General features: G+C 49.7%; 1 protein-coding gene across 3 annotated transcripts in view; it reads left to right on the top strand.

Moving 5' to 3' along the window:
• Pxylp1 (2-phosphoxylose phosphatase 1) overlaps positions 1-22,733 on the top strand; it is a 67,726-nt gene that overhangs the window by 32,629 nt on the left and 12,364 nt on the right. For all 3 annotated transcript variants that reach the window (XM_005366675.3, XM_026789024.1, XM_026789023.1), the window contains exons 2-4: positions 1,342-1,473; positions 15,779-15,937; positions 16,701-16,827. In XM_005366675.3, the coding sequence (XP_005366732.1) occupies positions 1,395-1,473; positions 15,779-15,937; positions 16,701-16,827 (365 nt within the window). In that variant the 5' untranslated portion in view covers positions 1,342-1,394. The remainder of the gene's footprint in view (positions 1-1,341; positions 1,474-15,778; positions 15,938-16,700; positions 16,828-22,733) is intronic.

The following is a 22,733-nucleotide window of genomic DNA, read 5'->3' as shown; positions in this document are numbered from 1 at the left end:
GGGTGCAGGTTCTGGCTCCTGCCTCGCTCCCAGCGGATCCTTTTCTTCATAAAGTAGCTTATTTAACAGCCCACATGCCACACACCTCCCTCACCCCAGCGAGAAGCTGGCGCCTCTTTCGTGCGTCAGTACAGACTGGTACTCAGTCATGCCTTCTTCACGTTACCAAGTGCACTTCTGCCTGCTTTGTCTATCCAGGCTGTGTGGGAGATTGAATTTGAAGTGGGTAAAGACTCGGGCTTGTAACAGCTGTTACAGTCTTATTGTTAGAATCTTTTTTTATTTGTTTGTTTTTTGTTTTTTAAGGCAGGGTTTCTTTGTGTAGCTCTGGCTGTCCTGGTACTCACTCTGTAGACCAAGGCTGGCCTCGAACTCACAGAGATCTGCCTGCTCTGACTCCTGAGTGCCGGGATTAAAGGCGTTCACCGCTGTCACCACCACTTGACATATTTGTTATCATCTTAAGAATGTTCTCTAAGGAAAATATGTTTTCCAAGTTCCACTTAAAACCCCAGTGAGAACCAGGAAATAAATCCAATATGGTGGTGAGATGGCTCAGCAGGCAAAGGCAAGCCTGGTGGCCCAAGTTCAGTTCTCCGGATCCATGTGGAAGGAGAGAACTGACCTCACAGAGTTGACCTTTGACCTGCACAGGTGCAGTATGGCACATGCACTACCCCCCCCCCACACACACAAATAATAAAACTCTCATGTGAGGCTGATAGAATAAAATTACAGTACCCTTTTTTTCCATGTATGGAAAATTAAGAATCTTACTCAATACTAAGAAAGTAAAAGTTCTGTTGCACAGTTCTGATGTTTGAAGAAATTAGAGTGGGGGAGGGGGAGCCGTAGCTGAGAGACTTAGTGGCCTGGAGTGGCCATTCCTCTGACTGATTGGTGGGGCTGTTTGTACAGAAGCAGTCAGCATCCCTGAAAGCAGTATCGTGGGGCACATTGCAGTGGCTGATGTCCAAATTTTGATGCAACGTCAAGGTCATCTTGGCAGATGGTTCACCAAAAAGTTGAAGACTGAAAGGTTTGAGGCGATGATGGGGTGAGCTGGTCCTTGAGCAGGGTTTGCTTTTTGCTGCATTGTGCATGCTCCATGAACGTTCTTTGCGCGTCTCTGGGCCGGCGTCTCTAAAACATTTTCCTCGCCCATTGACAGCAGGCAGGAGAGGGGCATACTAGTGGACTCTCGTTCTCACTTGGGCTTCTCTGGGGACAGTGACTTCCAGAACAATTGGTTGTTCTCCAGTTGGGATCCAGGCCTCCTTACCAGGGGACGGACTTCTCTTTCTCCTTGAACATTGTTCCTTGCTTTTGTTTTCTCCACAGGACAGGTTCCGGGTTGGAGGTGAAGCCATGAAGAGCAAGTAGAACAGACAATAATGCTTTACCGTAATCGCTTCTTGGTGCTGCTGGCCCTGGCTGGGCTGCTGGCCTTCCTGAGCCTCAGCCTGCAGTTCTGTGAGTACAGAGGGGCCTTGTGGGCTGCAGGAGGGTAGACGGCTTTGCTGGGAGACTAAGGGCCTGGGTTTGTAGGCAGCAAGGAAACTCCGGGGCTTTTTCATTATTGATAGTCATGGTGAATGGTTGGAAGCAAGAATCCTAAACTGGCATCTTTTCTTTCTTTGAGTCCAGCTCTCTGTAGCCCAAACTAGCCTCAATTTAGTGATCCTCCTTCCTTAGCCTCCTAGGCCTGTGCCACCACCCTCACAGCCACCCTCGCCGTACCTTCTTTGAACGGCTACGTACGTTCCCAAACCGCTTGCTTATTCTCGTTGACATCCATCCCCAAGGTCCAGAGGGTTCATCTTGATTTCTCATGCTGGGCAGAGGCATTTGACCTTCGGTTCCTTGAAGACTAAGTGGCCGTTTTACGTTCAGTCGTTGATGGGGCTGGGGTAACTCAGGATAGGGTGGGGAAACTGGGTTGCTGGTATGAAACTTGGCCCCTGGGCGGCAGAGGCTGCTCACTGGAGGTCCCAGGTAGCAAGGTAAGGACTCATCTGTGAGCTTCCCCTATTCATCGTCTTCCACTGAATCTTTATGCTCACACTGTACCCCAAATCTGTGCTCCCCACACTTGCCATGAGAAGGGCTATCCTGGAACTCAAATCCTGCCTACTGTCCCCTGTGTCCCCCCTCTGCTTGGCTCACCCCTGCGACCCTGCATGGACCAGCTCTTCCCCCATCTCCTTCCATCCTTTTAGCCCTTGCTTTCTTTCCTCTAGATACCCATCCATTGCTGCAAGGGTTCGATGCTTTTGTGATGTACAGCAGGAGTCCATGAGCCAGCTCCCTTTCCCTAGTCACGAAGCCTCACTGTGCCCTTCCCCTGAATCCTTCCCCGAAGCATTGTCTCTTGAATGAATGAGTCTGTACCTACTCTGGAAGCATCTCCTTTTCCTTTGGGTTCCGTGTGCTGGAAACTGAGGAGGCGCTGGTACAATGCTGAGAACTGTGTTTGCTGTCACCTGGCTTCTCTGTTTCCCCACCTCACCCTGATGGGTGGGAGCTCTGTGGGGAGGTGGCATTTCTGTTTCACTTTGAGTGACAGAAATAGGAACAGGTGGCTCAGGGAGTGGGATGTGGGGAGTGCAGAGGAATGTGGGAGACTTGGCATCAGGAGTGGGTGGTTTGAAGAAAGAAAGCTTTGAGGCTTGTGTGATTTACCACAGGGTGGTATAGGCTCACCCCTGTGCACATGACAGGCTGCTCTAACAGTGAAGAGGCCCAAAAATACTTATTTCATCCTTCCAATATTGGAAGTGGTCAAGAGAAGGTGACCAGAGACGTGCAGAAGTACTCCAGATGGCTAATGACCTGCAAAAATAGAAACCTTCCAATAAGTGGGGTCTGGCTTTCAGTGGTTTCGTTGTTTGTAGCTTTTCATTGGAAATTTTCCACCGTTCGGTGAAGGAGGAGGAGGGAGCTGCAGTCAGCCTGGAGTTCTAGTCTGAGCCCTGGGCGGGCTCTGAGAGGTAAATGTGGCTCCCTTGTGTTCCTCAGGCATCTCTCGCATGAGCTGGCCTGGGTGGCACTGAATGGCCCTGTGTGTCTTGCCTGTACCACGCTTGTGAATGTTTGTCTGTTAGGAGGGCCGCTTTTCAGCCACACTTTTTTTTAAGGAAAATTTTGCAGACTAAATTGGCCTGGCTGGACCCGAGCTCTTCATTCTGGAGTACCTTGCAGTGCAGAAAGCCGGAGAGATGGACATCCGTGCTGCCCTCCTCCTCCTAGGTAATCTGCAGCTTTGGAACCTGCCTGTCTGCAGAGAAATGACACTTGGTTGCTTCATTTATTTGATTGCTTTATTAATTGCTTAGTATTATAGTGTAAGAAACTTTGAGTCACAAAGCAAAGATGGATTCATGCTTTGTTCTTACCCTAAAATATACATGCTTTTCTTTACTGTTCCTTTTGACAAATTTTTTGAATACCATGCTGGCAATGTTATTGTTTGAAACAATATAGTTTGTGTGTGTGTGTGTGTGTGTGTGTGTGTGTGTGTGTGTGTGTTCTTTATGTAAAAAGTATGGTTTCATTTTCTGAAACTACTGTGTATCTTGTTATATCTTGCTGGTAGATCAATATTCCTGTTGATATTTTGGATATGGAAACATTTTGACGCGGGTCAGAAGTGAGACACGGGATGGTTTAAACAAGCATGTCTCCCCATAGGCAGAGGACGTGAGGAGTCAAGTCTCATGTGTCTGTGAAGTGCTTGCTGTACTCGGTGTTGTGGAGACAGAGTGAGAGGGGAAGGACCCGGACAGCATAGAGTACCGGTCATAGCTTCTCAACACATCCGTGATAACACGAATGGCTTGTGTGCATTGAAGGTCCTTTGTGAAATTATTTCTCTCTCTCTCACACACACACACACACACACACACGTATTTCAGTTCCTTAGTTTTGAAATGTGTACAGTAAGAAGATAACTTCTCGAATTCAAGGATCCTTTGTTACAACATGAAAAGACTGTTCGGATCTGAAGACATCTGAGTCGTTTCTGCTTTTTCTGCCCATTTATAATCTCCCGTTTCCCCTCTGCAGCGTTTCTTCAGTCTGTGTTTTGTGCTCACTCTCAATCTTCTCCTTCCCCAAATGGCAGTGTGACAGGCACACACGGACTCTGAAGCTGTGGCCTTGATCTGAATGGTAGCTTCCTTATTAAGCAGCTGGCTACTCTGCACCTAACCTTCATCAGAGAATTAATCATCATAATTCTACAAGGTTGGCATGAGAATAGACACTTGTGGAAACTTCCTGACTGGTGCAAGCCTCTTCGTTACCAACCACTCCTTTGCAGAGTTGGTACGAGAGTGTAGATTTTGGGAAAGCCCTGGCTCACGGCAGCTGCTGTTTCTTCTGTAAAATGGAGCTGATTGTTATGGTTTTGCAAGATTGATTGAGAGCTGAGAACTTTTGGGAAAACCCTTGGCCCACAGAAGTCTGACTGACCGTAAGTCTGTACACAAACCCTGCCAGAGTGCACTCTCATGGTATACTAGCATCCCAAAAGGCGGGCAGAGCTTATTACTTCAGCTATTTAGTGAAAGAAAGCTTGGGATTTACCATCCATTTATTTGCTTTTACTCAGAGTCCGTTGGCTGACCGTGAATCTATGTGGTGTTTATGGCACTCGTATGGGGGGAGGGGGCATCCTCTTGGGCGGAGCCTCAGTTGGCTGCAGCAGAGTTCATCTGCAGTAGTTAAAGCTAGTGTTGTCTTCAGGGTCTGACACGTCCTTCCTGCAGGAGGCGTTGGCCTGTTCTGTGTGACCTGATGGACACAGAGACACATTTGCATTGGGCAGGAAGTGGAGCTGCTGGAGATTCAGGGTTATGTCAAAGGTGTGTGTTCTCCCCCCAGGAGTTGGCACACTCTGGAAGGTCACTCTCTAAAGGGACAGAGTCAGGCAAAGTCATTGGGCCCAATCACATTTTTTATCTTTAAATGCTAAAGTTTTATTAATTTTATCTTTCCTTGTTGATCCAGTGCTGGGAACATGTGCAGTTTTGTTCTTTAGCTAATACTCCTGCTTTGTCACTGGCCTGGGAATTGAGTCCCTCGGGAGCCACAGACCCTCTGACCAGTGGAGGAGTCTCAGGAGCAGAGACTTGGAATGCTGGGCAGGCAAGGGGTAGGGCATGGTGGAGTGGGTGGAGCATGGACTCTGGAGCCTGACTGCAGACCAAACCCTGCCTGCCACTAACCAGCTTTCCACACTCAGAGAAGCTATGTGCCATCTCCGTGCCTCAGTTTCCCCTCAGTGAAGTGGAGAATGTGATGGAGTTCGTGAGGACTCTGTAGCACCATAGTACAGTGCTTGGCACATGGTACTCCTGACGTGTGTCAAATGAATTGAGATCATGTATGTATGGCAGAGTGGTGTGGCGGGTTAGAAGAGAGGAAACCTGTCCAGTCGGGACATCTGAGGTCATGATCGAGGGAGATTAGGAGCTGTCTGGGGAGGACACTAGAGAAGAGTGTCCCTGGCAGATGGAAGCTGTGCAGAGGCAAAGCAGAAGGGAGCCCCAGCGGCAGAGACGCCACCATGCAATTAGCATATTGGAGAGGGCAGAGCCCACTTTTGTTTTCTCTAGAATGTGGACATCCAAGTGCAAGGGTCAGCATTGCCTTGGGATCGTGTTTAAAACGCACATTCCCAAACAAGCAAACAGAAATGTCTGCAGCCCTCCCTACAGAATCTGACTCTCAGTCGGAGCAGAGCCCAGGGTCTGTGTTAAGAGCCAGCACCCGGGTGTGTCTCATGTATAGTGTGAGCTGGTGGGAGGGTGACACTGGGTGATGCAACTCAGAGGCTGTTTCACTTATGCAGTCAAAGACTGGGGGAGGCTCAGAGGCCGGCGTTCGCCCTGAAAGGAAGACGCAAAACCTGGAGTGTCACCGTGGGGGGGGGGGGGCTTTATGACTACTTGGGAGGTGGGATGGGGCAGAGTGATCCTACCTTGAAACCCGGAGTCTGCTGGGGTAGTCACTAGATACTTTGTTCATCCACATGTTTATTCAGAGGTCTCCTGCAGGCCTCCATTCGAGAGGAAGATACCAGCTAAGGGAAATGAAATATCCAGACAGAGGGGAGGCAAAGGGATTGCTCAGAACAAGAATGTGCAGAGCTCAGGAAAGGGAAGTGGGGTGAGCGTGTGGTGCACAGGGTGCCTAGAAGCACATGAGGGCTGCATGGTTGCAGTGCCCGGCCCAAAGTGGATCTTGGTCGAATGCCTAGGAAAGACCGAGTCTGCAGCCACTGTTTGTGGCTTTGTGTTCACCATCATGCAGTCTGGGCTGGGAGGAATCTGATCGTGTAGAGGCTGTGAAATTGTTTGCTTTGGCCCACCCAATGTTTCCAGGTTTTAAAAATTATTTACCAGTTTCACATAAACTTTCAGCTCTTGTTTGAAAAGTCATTTTCCCTGGCATCTGAGACCTCTGGCTCCGTCCTGCTCAGTCTCTGCTACAGCTGTGTTTTTCCCTGGGAAAAGAAAGGAGGGTGGGCCCCTCAAAAAAAAAAAAAACAAAAAACAAAACAGATCTACAGAGTCAGGAAGAGAGAGTGATGACGAGACAGCTTCACCTGGGCGGAGGGGTGCTTAGACAAGAGCTGTTCAGAAGCCAGGGAAGGAGGTAGCCGTCCGGAGGTCTCAGGTGGACACACTAGGAGTCCCAAGCTTCAGCGGCTCCGTGAAGCAGGTAGAATGTGTGTATGGTGAGGTGCTTTTGGCACCTTTCTGTCAGCGAAGCCAGCATTCTTCCTATAGTCTCCAGACCCCATACTCTGTCCTTGCCCTGGAGTGCCTTGGATCCCATGTCAACTGGGAAAGAGAATAACAACATTGGGTGACCTCCAGCGGCCTCTGCACAGAGGAGCTGAGGAAGGAGCAGTGATGTTGCCTTGGTTGTTTAGATTCTTGCTCCCTCAGCCTCGTGAGCTCTTTGGAGACAGCTGTTGGTGTGTGCAGCATCAATTCCACGGTGATCTCTGAAGGCCTGTTCTGTATGACATACGTAATCTTACCACAATAATAGTAGGTCTAGGATAAAGGTGGCTGAGAGTAAACCCCTTGGCTACAGAACAGCTTGGAGCCTGTCCCCAGCCTGGGATTAGACCACCCTCCACTCTTTGTCTGGGGTGCATTCTATGAAGGAAGGCATGAACTGTAGCAGTGTATGTGAACTGGGGTGTTTGGAAGACCCTTGTGTGTTTCCATGACCAAGGATTAGAGGTGGACACCTTCAGGGAGCAAGGAGTCCAGCAGGCAGGGTGGCTCAGTAGATAAAGTTCTTGTTACCAAGACAACCTGAGTTTGATTCCCAGAACCCGCATGGTGGAAGGAGACAAGCAGCTCCCACAGGTTATCCTCGGGCGCTCAGACTTGGGGGCGGAGAGGACCCAGGACACAAGAAGTGAGGGAGCCAGGTCCTTTTCATAGTTCTTTCCACGCCCAGCTGGCCCTCTCTGTAATTACTAGCTTCCATTGTGACTTGGGGTCTTTGGTCTTCACATTACAGTGGGTAGGAGCAACAGTGAGAGGAACCTGTGTTCCCCTCAGGAATGTAGATTCTGGACCTGTCCTCAAGGCTTCAGGTGGGACTCAATCTAGGTCCACTGAGGAACCCCTCACACTCCAGCACTTGAGAAACTTAAGTCCTTGTGGCAAATGCTGGGGGAAGAAGTCAAGACATATAGCTTATAAATGGCCTCAAGCCAGATAGGACGTGCTGCCTCCCCAACCCGGTGAGCCGTACTCTGCCATGGTCCACTGGCTCGTGCAAGCAGCCAGCTCAGCAGACTCTTACTGAATTGCTACATTGGTTGGCTCATGATGAGGCAACATTAAAATGGGGGGAGCATGAAAGGCAGTATGTGGGGGCTCAATAAGCTCCCAAAGGAACTTGAGTTCAACTGTTTGATCAGTCTTGTCTGTATAGAATCAAGCACCTGAGTCTTCACGTGGGGGTTTGGCCTTCCCCCACTCTACTATAGAACAACACCCAGCCCAGCATGAACACAAGTGATCAAAGGCATCAACAGAACCGCAGCTCTTCCTTGTGCTTCTGGTTTCCATGGGCAATTACGGCAGCCCTTTGGAGACAGGGTGGGCATTTAAGATAGTTTTGAGGGCTGAGGAGTACTGAGGAAATTGTGGGAACTGGCTGTTAGAGCAAATCATTACTCTTTGGCAGGTGGATGGCAGAAAGAGAGAACTCCAGAGTGCTTGAGGAGATAGAGAGAAACTGGAGCAGTGTGGAAGCGTGATGTGGGAGTCCCCTCTGTGTGTTGCTTGTATTGGTTAATGAATAAAGAAACTGCCTTGGCCTGATAGGGCAGAACTTAGGCGGAGAAGACAGAACTGAATTCTGGGAGGAAGAAAGCAGAATCAGAGAGATGCTGTGGACCCACCAAAGAACAGACGCTGGGACTTTTATCTGGGCTAAGCTAGCTGGGCGGCCCGGCAAACAAGCAGACTCCCTCCATGTTACAGAAGCAGGACAGGAGTACTGACTTGGGTGAACTGAACCCTTGCAAGAGTTAGAAGAGCTGCTGCCTCTGAGGTGGCTGAGGGTGGACCACCGGACTCAGTGTCTCCTGATCCCACACTGAAGAGAACACCTGTTACAAAAATCATAAGGCAGGGGGTAGGGGGTCTCTAGAAAGAAGGCTCAGTGTTCTTGCCGAGGACCCAAGTTCACCCGCATCAAGTGGCTCACAGTCACCTGGAACCACCCATTTCATGGGATCCGACACCTTCTGACCTCCACGAGCACTGTGCACATGTGGTGGACATTAACTCATGCAATCATATACACTTAGACATAAACAAAATAAAAAGTCTTTTTCAAGGAACTTACAGGGGTGAAAGTGAACATTTGGAGGGCAGATGTGGAGATGGCATATTCTTTACCATAGTCTTTGCGCAGGTGACCTCAAGTCCTTCACCACCATCCTAATATCAACGTCGTTTTATAAACAAAGGTAGCCATATCTGCCCAGAGCCAGGACTGGATCTGGCTCCTTGCTCTCTGGACCCTTGCGCTCCCCAGCCCAGGAGGCTTCTCGGCAGTAAGAACCATGGCCATACTTAAGTGGAGTCCCACCTGCCTGTGGTCCCCGAGGAGGTCCCAGCGAGGGCAAGGCAGGCCTGGAGCTAGGAAGGTAAAATGCAGGTGGCAGGCCCGACCTTGGCCTCAATGGATTCCTTGTTGGGTTGGTAGAGTCCCAAGAGTGGCCTGGGGAGCAGCTGAGCCCAGACATAAAGTCGAAGTGACACTGTATCCTGTTGTGTTTGCAGTCGCTGGGATGGATACCTGTGGTTCCCAGCAGGGAGCATTAGTCTGCTAGCTGTCTGTACAGTGGAGGGAGAGCAGGCAGATCACACATGCTAAGGGACGGTAGGGAACTAGGCCCTGAAAGCCACCAGATTCCACTGTCTCACTGTCCTCCTTCCGGGGCAGCCTATCCTCTCTGGATAGGGGTCTTGTTAGGCCTGCTTAGAGTCAGGTCCCTTCCTGAAACATTGTCTTCAACCAAGTACTCAAAATGTGAGCCTGTGGGGACATTTCAGATGCGAACCATAGCAGCTAGGGACCAGCAGATTTTTGCCCTCCTCTTGGGGTCAAGGCCTTGATGTGGGGAGATAAGCTGACACCATAAGACACTGGCGTGGCACCCTGGAGGAAGGACCCTGACTTGAGTCTGTGCAAGGCAGAGAGATATTCCCAATAGTGGGCGGGCCCAGACACTTGGCTGGAGCATACCCACTGAGCCATTCATGACTGTGGGCCAGCCAGGAGCTGTTGGCAAAGGGACTGTCTGGGAAATTCTAATAGTTCTGACTCCGGGCCATTTCTTCCATCCTATGGGTCCAGAAATAGCATCAACAAAAGTCAAAATGTAATCATCGGATGAAGTTCATAGCTCTGGCAGCTGGGCAAGGTTCCGGTTAGCTAGCATTTGTCTGAAGATGGTGGTGACCACTCACGGCACAGCTCAGCATCTCCTCCCTAGTGGTCTCCACTGTGCCTTCCCTGTGCTCCCAAACCAGTGACCAGGGGGCACAGAAGGTGTCATGACTGGGAAGTCCCGCCCCTTCCCTTAAGATAGAAATGCTTTTCACTCCCTTTTCTTATTTGCTAGTGACTGTTAGACAGAGACATAGGCATCAGCCTGAGGAGTTAGACCTGGGCTTGTGGCCTTCAGGAATATCTGACTCCCTCCCCACTGCCACCAATGGCGCACTTCTTGGCTGATGGTACAGTGCCCAGGATTAGGGCCGGTTGAGCCTCGTCACAGCACCAGCCCCTGGTGAAGCCTGGAGGCCTGGGTGGAGAGAGGGAATGTGGAAGGGGTTCATTTTGTCATCCTGCTTCTAAGAAGTTTGCTGTTTGCTTCTGAGAGTTGGGGACTGTCTTAGTTAGGGTTTCTGTTGCTGTGAAGAGACACCATGACCACAGCAACTCTTCAAAAGCATTTAATTGGTGCTGGCTTAACAGCTTCAGAGGTTTAGTTCACTATTTGCGTGGTCAAAGCATGGTGGCATGCAGGTAGACACGGTGCTGGAGAGGCAGCTGAGAACTCTACATCTGGAATCCGGATTGGCAGGCAGCAGGAAGACAGAGACCCCGGGCCTGGCTTTAGCATTTGAAACACCAAAGCCCACCTCCAGTGACACACTTCTTCCAACAAGGCCACACCTACTCCGTCCAGGCCACGCCTCCTAATCCCTGTCAAGTAATGTCTCTCCCTAATGACCAAGCATTCAAATCTATGAGCCTGTGGGGCCATTCCTAATCAGACCACCACAGGGACTGGGGCAGAAGCCTGAAAGGAATGTTCTCTGTCATTTCTTTGAGAGCCTGTCAGCATTTTTATTCAAGCAGTGTGGGGTATGGACAGGATGAATAGTGATAGAGGAGACGAGGTGGCTAATTGAACAACCCGCAGGGAATGTGCACGCCGTGGGCAGTCAGGCAGCACTTACCTGTCACGCATGTTCCTCACAGTGGCACTGTAGCCCCAGGGTGCATGCTGAACAGCAAGGATGTTTCCACCCACACAGCAGAGCTCCTGGTCCATCTCTGTTTGTCTGTCTGTCTGTCCACTCTCAGTCCAGATGCCCCCCCCCCCCAGCACCTCTCTCCTTTTCATCATCTGCTTTGGGACAGCAGTGGGGTTTTTGTTTTGTTTTTTTGAGACAGGGTTTTTCTGTGTAACCATTCTGACTGTCCTGGAACTCTCTCTGTAGACCAAAATGACCTCGAACGCAGAGAGATCCACCTGCCTCTGCCTGCTAAGTGCTGACTTTAGGACAGCAATCTTTCTTATTGTCTTTGGGAGGGGGTGGCGAGACACAGGCAAGGGCTGATGGGATAAGTGCTGTCTCAGATCCCAAGCTCCAGACAGCTTCTGTGTGCCCAGCCTCTGAGCCCACCCCTCTACTCATTGTGCCCAGGACAGAAGAGCTGGCCCCCAAGAGCTCATGTGGCAAGTGGCACAATGCAAGGATGGCAGCATCCTCCAGCCTCAAAAGGCCCTGTCCCTCCAGGTCTCCTCCCCATTCATCAAAGCATTCATCAAAGAGGGTCCCTGTGTCGCCCCTTATGAGTCAATTGGACCAGGTATCTCAGAGGTCTGAGGCAAGTCCTGAGCCAGGTTGCTGACCACAGCAGCCTCTCAGAACCAGGAAAGCTGGTCTCCAGCCCTTCCCTCTCTAGGCTGCTCCAGAAGACTCATTGACACGCAAATCAAAATGCAGTGTGTGACTCAGGGCAGACCTTCAGCTCAGCAAGCATTTCTGAAAGGGCTGTCCTTTGCCAGCCCCGTTAGGGTGCATAAACATGGAAGAGACGTTTGGGGTGGTGGAATAGCAAACTGGGGAGCCCCTGGTATAAGCAGCCCTAACAGCAGAAGCTAGAGAGACTTCTTATGGGAGACGGATATGGAAACCCCATATAAACTCAGAGTGGACTTCCTGGAGGAGGCAGCTCCTGCAGATTCAAGCAACAGGAATTGGGGTGGGCAGAATTATAAGCAAACAGAACCGTAAATGAGACATCCTGGGGGGGTGGGCTCTGAGCAGCACACATGCCGACGGGGTGAAGATAAAGTTGAGGGGATGTCACACACATGCACCCCCATGCATGTGTGTACCAGGTGTCTGGAGGAGTCTGCAGAGAGCTCCTTGTGGATGATTCAGAGTCGCAAACAGCATAGGGCCAGCTCAGCAAGGGGAATAATGGGCAAGACGAAGGAGCCCAGTGCCAGAGGAAGCAGCTAAGATCTTTCTAGATCATGACCTAATCGTGTGGTTTTCAAACCGCTGCTTCTTTGAGTCATGCATGGGTCACTTGGATCCAACCACCAGGGTCCCCAGTTGACCTCCACAAAGCAAGTGAGCTGCAAGCTAGCCATGGAGCTGGAATTCGATGAATTCCATACAAAGCAAAGATCTGAAGGTACTACCCAGTCAGAAGGGTCAGCCATTAAGATGCCACTGTGGGACATCTGCTTTGTTACCTTTCTCTGGAGCCACCGTAAATTAGCTCCAGGCGCAACCAAGCTGTGCCTTGGCCTATCTAACATCTCCCAGCCACGGGAAGTCAAAGGTTCTAGCTACAGCCAAATTCTGAACTGAGGGACAACTCCAAAAGTTTTTTTTATTGTTGTTTTAGTAAAGCCTATAAATATGTTTATGTATATTAAGAACTAGTAATAAATGTGTTTTATGCATATAGGATATGTGACTACTATAAATGTCTCTATGTTAAATTGATACAGATATTTATAGGAAAACGAAGTACTTGCTCACATGTGTTCCCTCCATCCCCAAGATGAAAGCACCATGGCGTCATGGCACATCTCCTGATATGTTGCTGGGCTCTCACCTAGGGAACAAATGGCTGAACACTCCGTGTGATGGTTAATCTTGTCAACGTGATAGGATTTGAAATAAGATCAAATCTCAGGGATGTCTGTGAGGGGCTACTCTTTAGAGTAGGTTGAGTAGGTGGTACCTAATTCTGGGATCGGGGACCCTGGCTGAATAAAAAGGAGAGAAGGTGATAGGTACAAGTCTTCGTTGTTTTCTGTTTTCCTGACTGTGGACCTGCCAGCCCGCTGCTCTTGCCACAGCGCCTTCTCTGCCATAGTGGAATGTATCTCCTCTGTAAGCCCAAAGAAATTATTCCTTCCATAAATTGCTTCTTTGAGGTGTTATGTCATAGCCGTGAGATATGTGACTAATACAAAAAGTTGGTACTGAGAAGTGGGGTATTGCTGGGATAAATCCGATCCTGTAGCCTTAGGAACTGCTTTGTGGAAGAGTTTGGGTTAGGAAAGACCTTGACTACTATAAGAGTTCTTATTGTGCTATTCTGGAGAGAGCTTCAGACAGGATGTTGAGAGTGGTGGCCAGTTCATGTGGTTTCAGAGGGGACAAGGATTCTATGAGAAACCGAGTTAGGGACTGTCTTTTGCTGGGATTGGGGCGGGGGAGGAGGGATGACTGTCTTAGTTAGAGTTTCTGTTGCTGTGCAGAGACACCAAGACCTCGGCAACTCTTACAAAGGAAAGCATCTAATTGGGGCTGGCTCACAGTTTCCGAGGTTTAGTCCATTATGGTTATGGCAGGAAGCATGGTGGCATGAAGGCAGATGTGGTGCAGGTGGAGGGGAGTTCTACATCTGGATTCTCAGACAGCAGCAAGTGTCAGTGGACCACTGGCCAGGCTTAAGCTTCTGTGACCTCAAAGCCCTCCCCCAGTGACACCCTTCCTCCCACAAGGCCACACTTCCCAATAGTGCCAGCCCCTAAGAGCCTATGGGGCCATTTTTATTCAAGCCACCACAGGGACCATTCATGTTCTGTTCTGTCAGAGAATCTGGCTGCAGTCTGCTCCTGTCCTGAGAACTCTGGTAAAGTTGACTTTAAAAGTGACGTGTTTGGCAGAGGAAGTTTTGAGGCGGAGCAGCAGTCCGGCTGCGTCATGGTTACCGCACATTGCTTTTATCCAGCTCGGTGGTGAGGGGAGCGGCAAGTGGAGGAGAAAAGATGGAAAACTGCCGTTGGGCAGGGGAGGGAGGGAGTTTAAGGCTGTAGACAAGGCAGGTGGTGAGAAGCAGCTATAATCGCTAAGGGGATTATCACCCATGAAGAGTAACCTCTTGCCGTGCCCTGGGACTGCAGGGAAGGTGTCCTGAGGGCAAATCCTTATCCATTGCAGGCTCCATCATGAAAGGAGAGATCTCCACTGAGGAGAGCCTGAGGGGGTCCCTGCTTCTCAGAGCAGCTGCCTAGGAAAATGTTGCCTTAGGGTCAGTACTCAGAACCTGCTGCAGCTGTGGTCCAGTGGAGCCAGGCTCCATCCCTAGCTGCCAGTGGACCGTGGCTGTGCCGTGCCGTTGTATATTGTAATGTGTGACTTACCTTTTATTTTATAGGAGATCACAGCTAAGAGATTGCCTTGAGTTCCAGGTGAAACTTGGACTTTGAACTTTCAGTGTTGGAACTGTTAGGATTCTGGGGACTTCTGAAGCTGGCTGTTGGGATCGGCTCTGTCTCCTTCCCTGGCTCTTTAGCTGTAGCATTCCTCTGTACTGAGGGTATTAGTCACTTGTCTGTTTGATATGTTGCGAATGTTTTTCCCTTCCTGTATTCACTCTCTTTCACCTCTGTCTATAACATGTTTGGCCAGGGCAACTTTTCCATATTTATGTAGAAGAAATTGGAGAATATAAGCTGATGGAGACCAGTGATTAGTCTCTGTTTCAGCTATCGTGTGGGTACATGTGTGTATATAAAAGTAAACAAGTAAATAAGTTTTTATTATTACTGTGGCGGCTGGTAAGCCTCTTCGAGGTTAGCTGTTTACAAGTGTGTCCCCCACTAACAGATACTGATACTATGACTGCCGCTGTGCGGGGATCTCTAGAAACCGGGAAACTGCAAAACCATTGCTCTACCATGCAAGGACTGGGAACTGCTGAGACAGGCTGTCCGTGGAAAGACAGACAGATGGCTGGGTAGCCCCAACCTGCCCCTTGAAGAGCGGGCGAACCTCTCCTAGCCCACAGGAAAGGATTATGGTTTCCCTGTCACCACCTTCACTGGTTCTGGCCATATGTCAGCCCTGCCAAGGGTCAGGAGTGCTGTCTGCTCAGCCAACCTCCCATGGGGCCTCGCGCTCACTGATAGAAAGATGGATACCAGATAGACAAACCATTGCATATTGCATGAGGCACACATGGTGGGGAGAGCCGGCCTAGGCAGACAAATGGGACCAAGTCCATTCACTGCACGTGTGCCCCAGTCAGACTCTCGTCTGTGAAGTAATCTCCTGAGGACTAGTGAGCAGATTGCCGAGATAGGGCCCTAGGGACTGCAGAGTGTGGTTGGATGCTATTCATCCAGGTGTGACACCCACCCACCCACTTAGCATTTAGCAGGCGCCAGTGGACAATGATCCCCCCCCCCTTGATACAGTTACAGGAGCTAAAAGCTTACTGAGAAGAGGGATTGAGTCCGGGAACATGAGAGTGTGGAATAAGTTCTTGCCTATGCTGACGGGGCGCAGGGGGAGGGGTGTCCGTTACTCAGGAAGTCCAGGTGCACTTCTGGAGGCTGGCTTCTTGTTCCACTACGGTCTGTCCTGACTGAAGAAGGGACTCCTTACCGTGACTTTCAAGGCCTCCTTGGGCCGCAGCAGCGGATCCAGCAGCCTCTTCATCTGTTCTGCTCTCCTTGCAGTCCACCTCATCCCAGTGTCCACAACCAAGGATGGCGGGGGCAGCAAGAGCCGGAAGAGGATCATGCCGGACCCGGTGACGGAGCCACCCACAGTAGACCCGGTGTATGAAGCGCTTCTCTACTGCAACATTCCGAGTGTAGCCGAGCACAGCATGGAAGGTAGACCCGGTGTATGACCTGTCCCGGTGACCTGGAGCTCAGTACACAAGTAGACGCCCTGGGGACCAAGTTCTCTAAGCAGCATCATGTTGGCATAAGAAGCTGGCCAGCTTGGGCTCATTCTTCAGAGCCACTACCCCGTGCCCAAAGACGGGCTCCTGGGTTTTAGCATACTCTTCTGAGTATAGGGAAAGTCGCTGGTCCCTGGTGAGGTGTGGGCAAGGCAGACAGGGCGTTGAAGGTGGCCGTCCCCTTAGCTACTCAGCTTCTCAGTGTAAATCTATAGTATGCTTAGCATGTCCACAGGACCTAGAGTCTTGCTGTAAAGGAGTATGAAAGTGTCCCCATCAAGTTTCGCTTTCCCCAGTGTATCGACGGGTGCTGTGGGATGCATTTGTGGTGTCCTGCTGTGTTCTCTGGAGGATTTAAAGCAGAAGTCTGTTGCTAGGATTTTTGTGGGCCTCTCCCCGTCTCTGCCTATGAGACATCGGTTGTCATGTGTACATCTCACTGACCTTTGGTCATCTCAGTTACCTTGGGAGTCCTGGGACATGCCAAACCCTCTCGTGTCCCTTTGTCCCACCTTTAGGGTATTTTAGCATCACCCTCCCACCCAGCACAGTGTCCCTTCCTCCAGATCAGGCTCTGCTATTTCTGGGTTGCCCTGGTTACTAGCTCCTCGGTCCCCCAGCCCGGGCATGTGCCACCCTTGCTAAAACACTGTTGTTTGTTGTGTGGTGACTGGAAGATGTGTCTCTCACAGGTCACGCCCCGCACCATTATAAGCTGGTCTCGGTTCATGTGTTCATTCGCCACGGCGACAGGTACCCACTGTATGCCATTCCCAAAACCAAGCGACCAGAAATTGACTGCACCCTAGTGGCTAGCAGGTAAATTGCACTTTTTATAAGGGTCATTTTCATGCCCTCTGCTGGGTTCTGTACAAGCAGAGCATTATGGGAAGGAGGAGTTAACTACGGTTTGGTGACTGTGAACTGTTCAACATATTCACCGTCTTGCATGGCATGCTGCTGCCTGACTCCTTTGGGAGATACAAACAGACATCTCTTCCACATAGATAGGGCACCGATGACAGAGAGAAAAAAAACAAAACCAAAAAAAAAAAAAATGACTCTGCCCAAATCCAGCTTGGTGAGCCAGTGATTTTACTGGGGTTCCCTGGAGGATCATAGGTGAGTCAAAGGCAGCTGCCTCACTGAAAAGCCCACCCAGCGTGGGTGATGACTTCGAAAGGTTCTTTCCTGTGGCCTCCTGAGCAGCGTGCAGGCAGTTCCATCACCCCTCCCCCCCCCCTTAGTGGGTATTCACTGCCCTTAAAACCTCGGGACAGGGCCTTGAGTCTTGTAAGTTTCAGATCTGCCGAGTCTTCAGTTTTGTATGTCTTTTCCATTTCATCTGGCTTCCTGACTCTTCTGAGCCTCGCACCTTACTGCAGGAGGGAATGTCTGAATTGAGACAGGCGCAGAGCAGAGGGGTATCTCAGGCAACTCAGAAAATACACCGAGGCCTGAGCCTAGTTCAGTCGGAGGCCCACTCCCTCATTCTGTTCTTCAGTTTAAGGAAGATGTGATACAGTGAGCCGGGGTTAGGAGTCACCCACCGTGGAGCTGTTCCGTGGAGGCAGCAGGAGAGTCGGCTAGTCTCTTGGAGCTCAGCCTCCCCCTCTGAGGTGGAAATGGTGAAGCTCAGCAGGCAGGGTTGGGGTGAGGAGCTGGAGGCTTCGCAGGAGGAGGAGGGAGTGTTCACATCGCAGCTGTGAAGACAATGAGTATAGGATAGTATTTCAGCCATTTAATTTTTCACAGCATTAGAGACAGCGCTGTCTTAGTTGAAAGCCCTCAGGATGAAAAATAATTGAACAGAGAATGGAAACTGCGTGTATGGAAATTAGAAGCACAGTTAGCATAAACGATGGCTTGGCCGTAGCCAGTGTGTCTGGGGTACGTAGCATCTATCCTACTGAATGACGACCCAGTGGGGACGACATTATTTTGATGAAACTGTCCGGGGGTGCCAGCCTGCCTAAGCAGGACCAGCCCGGTGGAGCCTGTCTGCAGCCAGGGCTATTCTTTGAAGACACAAATCTGGGGGTTTCAGATAACTCTTGCTGTCCCAAGTCTCTTCATGGGCTGAAGTTTGGGGAATAGTAAGTGAAGCATTTTAGGTAGAAAGACCCGTGGGGTTTTGTTTGTTCTTTTCTCGTGCCAGAGACTGCAGTGCTGCCAGCCTGGGTACCTCTGTCTTCTTTGCTACGTTGAGTAAACTAGGTGTGTATGTAGGGTCTCCTGTTAGGGGACCTTGGGGACACTGGCTCTCCCCTCCAGGCTGAGCCCTCACTCTCCAGCCTGATGTTCAGACTTTCCACTAAGACTCCCTGCTCCCCAGCACCCTGCTTCCTGTAACACCCGTCATAGCTTGTGCCCGCTGTCACTTCCCACAGGAGTTATCCCTCCCTGTTCATCCCACTTGCGCAGTGTCTTTAAGACCTTGTTAGAGGTTCCCTTGTGGTGGTTTGAAAGAAAATGCTCCCCACAAGGGAGTGGCACTATTAGGAGGTATGGCCTTGTTAAAGTAGGTGTGGACTTGTTGGAGGAAGTGTGTTGCTATGGAGGTGGGCTTTGAGGTCTCATATATGCTCAAGACACCACCCATTATCTCAGTTAGCTTTCTGTTGCGTAGCGACCAAGATGTAGGATTCTTAGCTCCAGCACCATGTCTGTCTGCATGCTGCCATGTCCCACAATGATGATAATGGGCTAAACCTCTGAAACTGTAAGCCACCACCTCAATTAAATGTTTCCTTTATAAGAGTTACCATGGTCATGGTGTCTCTTCATAGCAACAGAAACCCTAACTAAGATGTCCGTCTTCCAGGAAGCAGCCCCCCATCCCATGTGTGAAACACTGGGGTGACTCTGTGACTGTTTGGAGAACCGACAATGCCCAACTCTCACTGCAGAGGGCTGGGGGCATACAGGAGGGGTGTCAGAACAGGCAAGGTCTGTTTAAAAGAGTCTGGCTTAAAAGCCATCCCAGCTGGCTTAGGACTGGGCAATGATGGAAACTGCTTGTTACATTGCACTTTAACCCTGTGGATTGCAGGGCAGGGAAGGCTGCACAGGAGACTCACTTTTTTCCCATGGAGTACCGAAGGGTGTTGTGTTTACAGCTGGTACAGCTCTGGCTGTCTGCCTGGGGACAGGTGGGCCACTTGGCCTCTGTGTTAGGTGAGTTCCGCATAGCCTCAGGGCTTTGTGGACTGTCATATGCTTCAACTCAGACCAACTTAATCTTGCTAGAAAGTCACTATGGGGTTACTATGGCTGTTCTCAAAGAAGGGGCCTATTGTCAGGGCCAGCTGGGCACCATGTAGCTTGTCTTCCTAAGGGAGTTTGACTCTGTCATCCCCAGGCCTGACTGCTCCCAAATCACTGAACCTAACTCGTAGCCCATCAGATGACAGCTTTTGGACTTGGTAGCTATAGAAAAAATCCATAACCTCTGTGGGGAGTCACAGGACACAGTGTAGGAGGAGAGAGCCGCTTGTTTGTTCCCAGCTGCTTAGCCCTGAAATAATCACACAGAAACTGCATTAATTAAATCACTGCTTGGTCCATTAGCTCTAGCTTCTTATTGGCTAACTCTTACATATTAATTTAACCCATCTCTATTAATCTGTTCATCAACACCATGAGGTCATGGCCTACCAGCAAAGTTTCAGCACTCCTGTCTCCTGTGGGGTTCCATGACTTTCTCCTGACTCTGCTCTTCCTTCTCCCAGCATTCAGTTTGGTTTTCCCCACCTAGCTAAGTTCTGCCCTGCTACAGGTCCAAAGCACTTTCTTTCTTTATTAATGATAATCACAGCATACAGAGGAAAATTCCACATCACCTCTCCTTTTCTGTTTAAAGAAAAAAGAAAGGCTTTAACTTTAACATAGTAAAATTACATATAACAAAACAGGTATCAAGCAAGAATAATAGCTACAATATTTATATTTACTTTATCTTTTATCATAACTAAGGAAAACTATAGCTATAAATTCTTCAACTCCATCAAAGACTCCAGAAGGATATAATATTACCTAAGTAAACAGAAAGTGGTTGCAAGCAACTTCCAAAATTCTAGAATTGACAGAGACATCTTGCCACCTGGACAGTCACCCAAATTTCTTCTGTATCATTGGGGCATCTGTCTTTAGCCTACAGGCCCATAGTATCCAGCAGACTTTTCCATGAAGCAGGAAATTTCAAAGACAGTTCCACCTACATCTGTGCCCTGCAGAATGTCTAGCAGACTCTTTAATGAAGCAGGAACCCCTAAGGGCCATCTCACCTTTAGGCAAGTTCAGCGGTCATTTTTCTGTAGGTCCTACATGTTCGGTTTATCAAGTAGTCCAGGCAAGAGAAGATTCTTGCCAAATGGCTAACAAACTCCATAAGGAGCCTCTTCAATGCCCATCTTCCTTTTGAAGTAGCTTGTGCTGCCAGGAGCAGATGCCATATTCTGAAGGTCTCTGAAAGATTTGAAGAATATCTAACTGAAATATATATCTACACATCTAGAAAATCTAATATGACTACCTTTTTTTTAAAAAAAGTGTTAACTTTATTTTATGACTCTCTATACTCTTTTTCTTCTCTCTTCCAAGTCTACGTACATTTATCCAACACTATGACTCATCTGGGTTTGTCTTTATTGCATACCTGTAATTCTTTACTGTCCAGTAGCACTTTTAAAATGCTAAAGCTTCTTAAAACTTAAGCTGTGTCATTACTATGGTATATATGGTACTTCTGTTTGCCAGCCCAGACTGTGCCAGTTTTATGTTCCTGTCACCATCCTCCTCATGATAGATTTGAGCCCTGGCCATTGTATCCTGTGGCAGCCTGTTTGATGCTGGGCAGATTACCTTCCCTTTCAGAGCACCACTCACTATACTCCATCCAGGGACAAGGGACACTCTTGCCTTCCTTGTATCCATCCTACGTGTCAAAATAAGGAGGGAGGGAGTGTATGGTCTCATCCACACAGAAGCTTCATCTGCAGTGGCATAGCATTGCCTACAGCAGCCTTGAGGCCACCTAGGCCTTGGCTCTTTCCCTCCGGTGCTGTCAGTTCCAGAGCCGGTTCAGTCCCCACAAGCTGCCCCCCATCAACCTCATTCCTTACTTCAGTGTTTGTGTTTGCAGGAGCTATCCTAAGTCCTTTGTGGGAGAGGACACAGTGTAGATGTTTAGCCTGAGCAGTTCTCTTCCTCCATCTGACTTTTCCTCCGTTTCAGTTGCTTCTGGTATTGGCCACATCAAATGGAAAACTCCATTCACAGGGTTGCAGGGTGTTGTGGAGCCTGCTGTCTTCTCATTGGTCCTGTAATCTCTCACCATACCTGGCTTAGAAATGAAGCCTTATCACGGGTATTGTTTGCACAGGAAAGAGCACCACAGAGGCAGGGGTTCGGGCTATCTGTGGCTTCCATCACCCCCTCGGATAAAGGAGTCGCTACTGTACTTAACATAGTTTAACTAATCCCATCTTTAAACACAGTAAGAGTTGGCTTATCACTGCAAACATGTACTTAAAGGAGGAGTGAGCACTCAGGGTGTGGACCTGCTCTGGGCCCCCAGCGGTGCCTGCTGCCTTCTCAGCTCCTGTTTTGGTTCATAAATTAGTAATTTGTGGTTTCCTACTTGGCAGTGAGGCCTGGAAAGTACCCATTACTCTGGTCCATCGTAGGGGATGTCTGGTCCAGTGGTGGGAACTAGACGTGCCCATATAAGTCTGTTGCCTCAGAGTGCCTATGCATAGTGCTGTGCCCCATAGTCTTTGTAGTGGAAGCTGCCTCTCCGTGAGTGCCGTGTGCTATGTGATGAGAGGTCTGTTTGAACTCTGCTAGCATTGTATTAGTCAGCATTAAAAGTATTTGTTAGGAATATTTCCTAACTGAGCCTCTCTACTGGCGCAAAGAACTCTAATCAGGCCAGATTAGACCGAATCAAAAATGCCCACGTTTAATGAATGCCGCTCTCTCGGGTGGCCAGGAGCATGGCAAGGGGAAGACAGAGGAGAACACATGCAAAACCCAAAAACCACATGTTCCTTCTTCCAGCATGAGCCTAAATACCCTGTGGGAGTGGTCCTGACCCTCCCTGAGGAGGGGTCAGCGCTTGGCAGCCTGGGAATTGGAGTCCAAGTGCTTGACAATTCCCAGGCCAGGGGCTGGGGTGACACTTCCAATTCAATATTACATTCCAGACTCTTTGGAAATAGGAGTGTCAGAGGGCTGGGGTCTCACTGTTGACCAAACAGTATTAGCCATGTGAGTGCCTTGTTTTTAAATGCCCTTTTTGCATTCGTAAAGATGAACATGCTTTTCCACATCCAAGAAGAAAAACAACTCTTTGAAGCATTCATACGACAAATTTTAGATTCCTGCTCCTTTCCTGGGCCAGGTCTCAGGGTAGCACACCAGCAGACATGTACATGTAGTGGAGGGGCCAGTCCAGTGAGGACCTGAGGAGAGAATGTTCTAGATGGAGGGACCAGAAAGGGCAAAGGGCCTGCAGCTTGCAGAGCTGGGCCTGCTTGAGTAACACTGGGACCAGGGTGAGTGGCCTGGAGTAAGAGGGTGAGTGAGCTGCTGAGGCCTCACAGCAGGCAGGCTATCCCACTCCGGGAACCAGCAGGCAGGCTATCCCACTCCGGGAGCCAGCAGGCAGGCTATCCCACTCCGGGAGCCAGCAGGCAGGCTATCCCACTCCGGGAGCCAGCAGG

Source organism: Microtus ochrogaster, unplaced genomic scaffold, assembly GCF_000317375.1.
Source record: "Microtus ochrogaster isolate Prairie Vole_2 unplaced genomic scaffold, MicOch1.0 UNK12, whole genome shotgun sequence".
Lineage (NCBI taxonomy): Eukaryota > Metazoa > Chordata > Mammalia > Rodentia > Cricetidae > Microtus > Microtus ochrogaster.
This window is presented reverse-complemented; position numbering and strand designations above follow the sequence as displayed.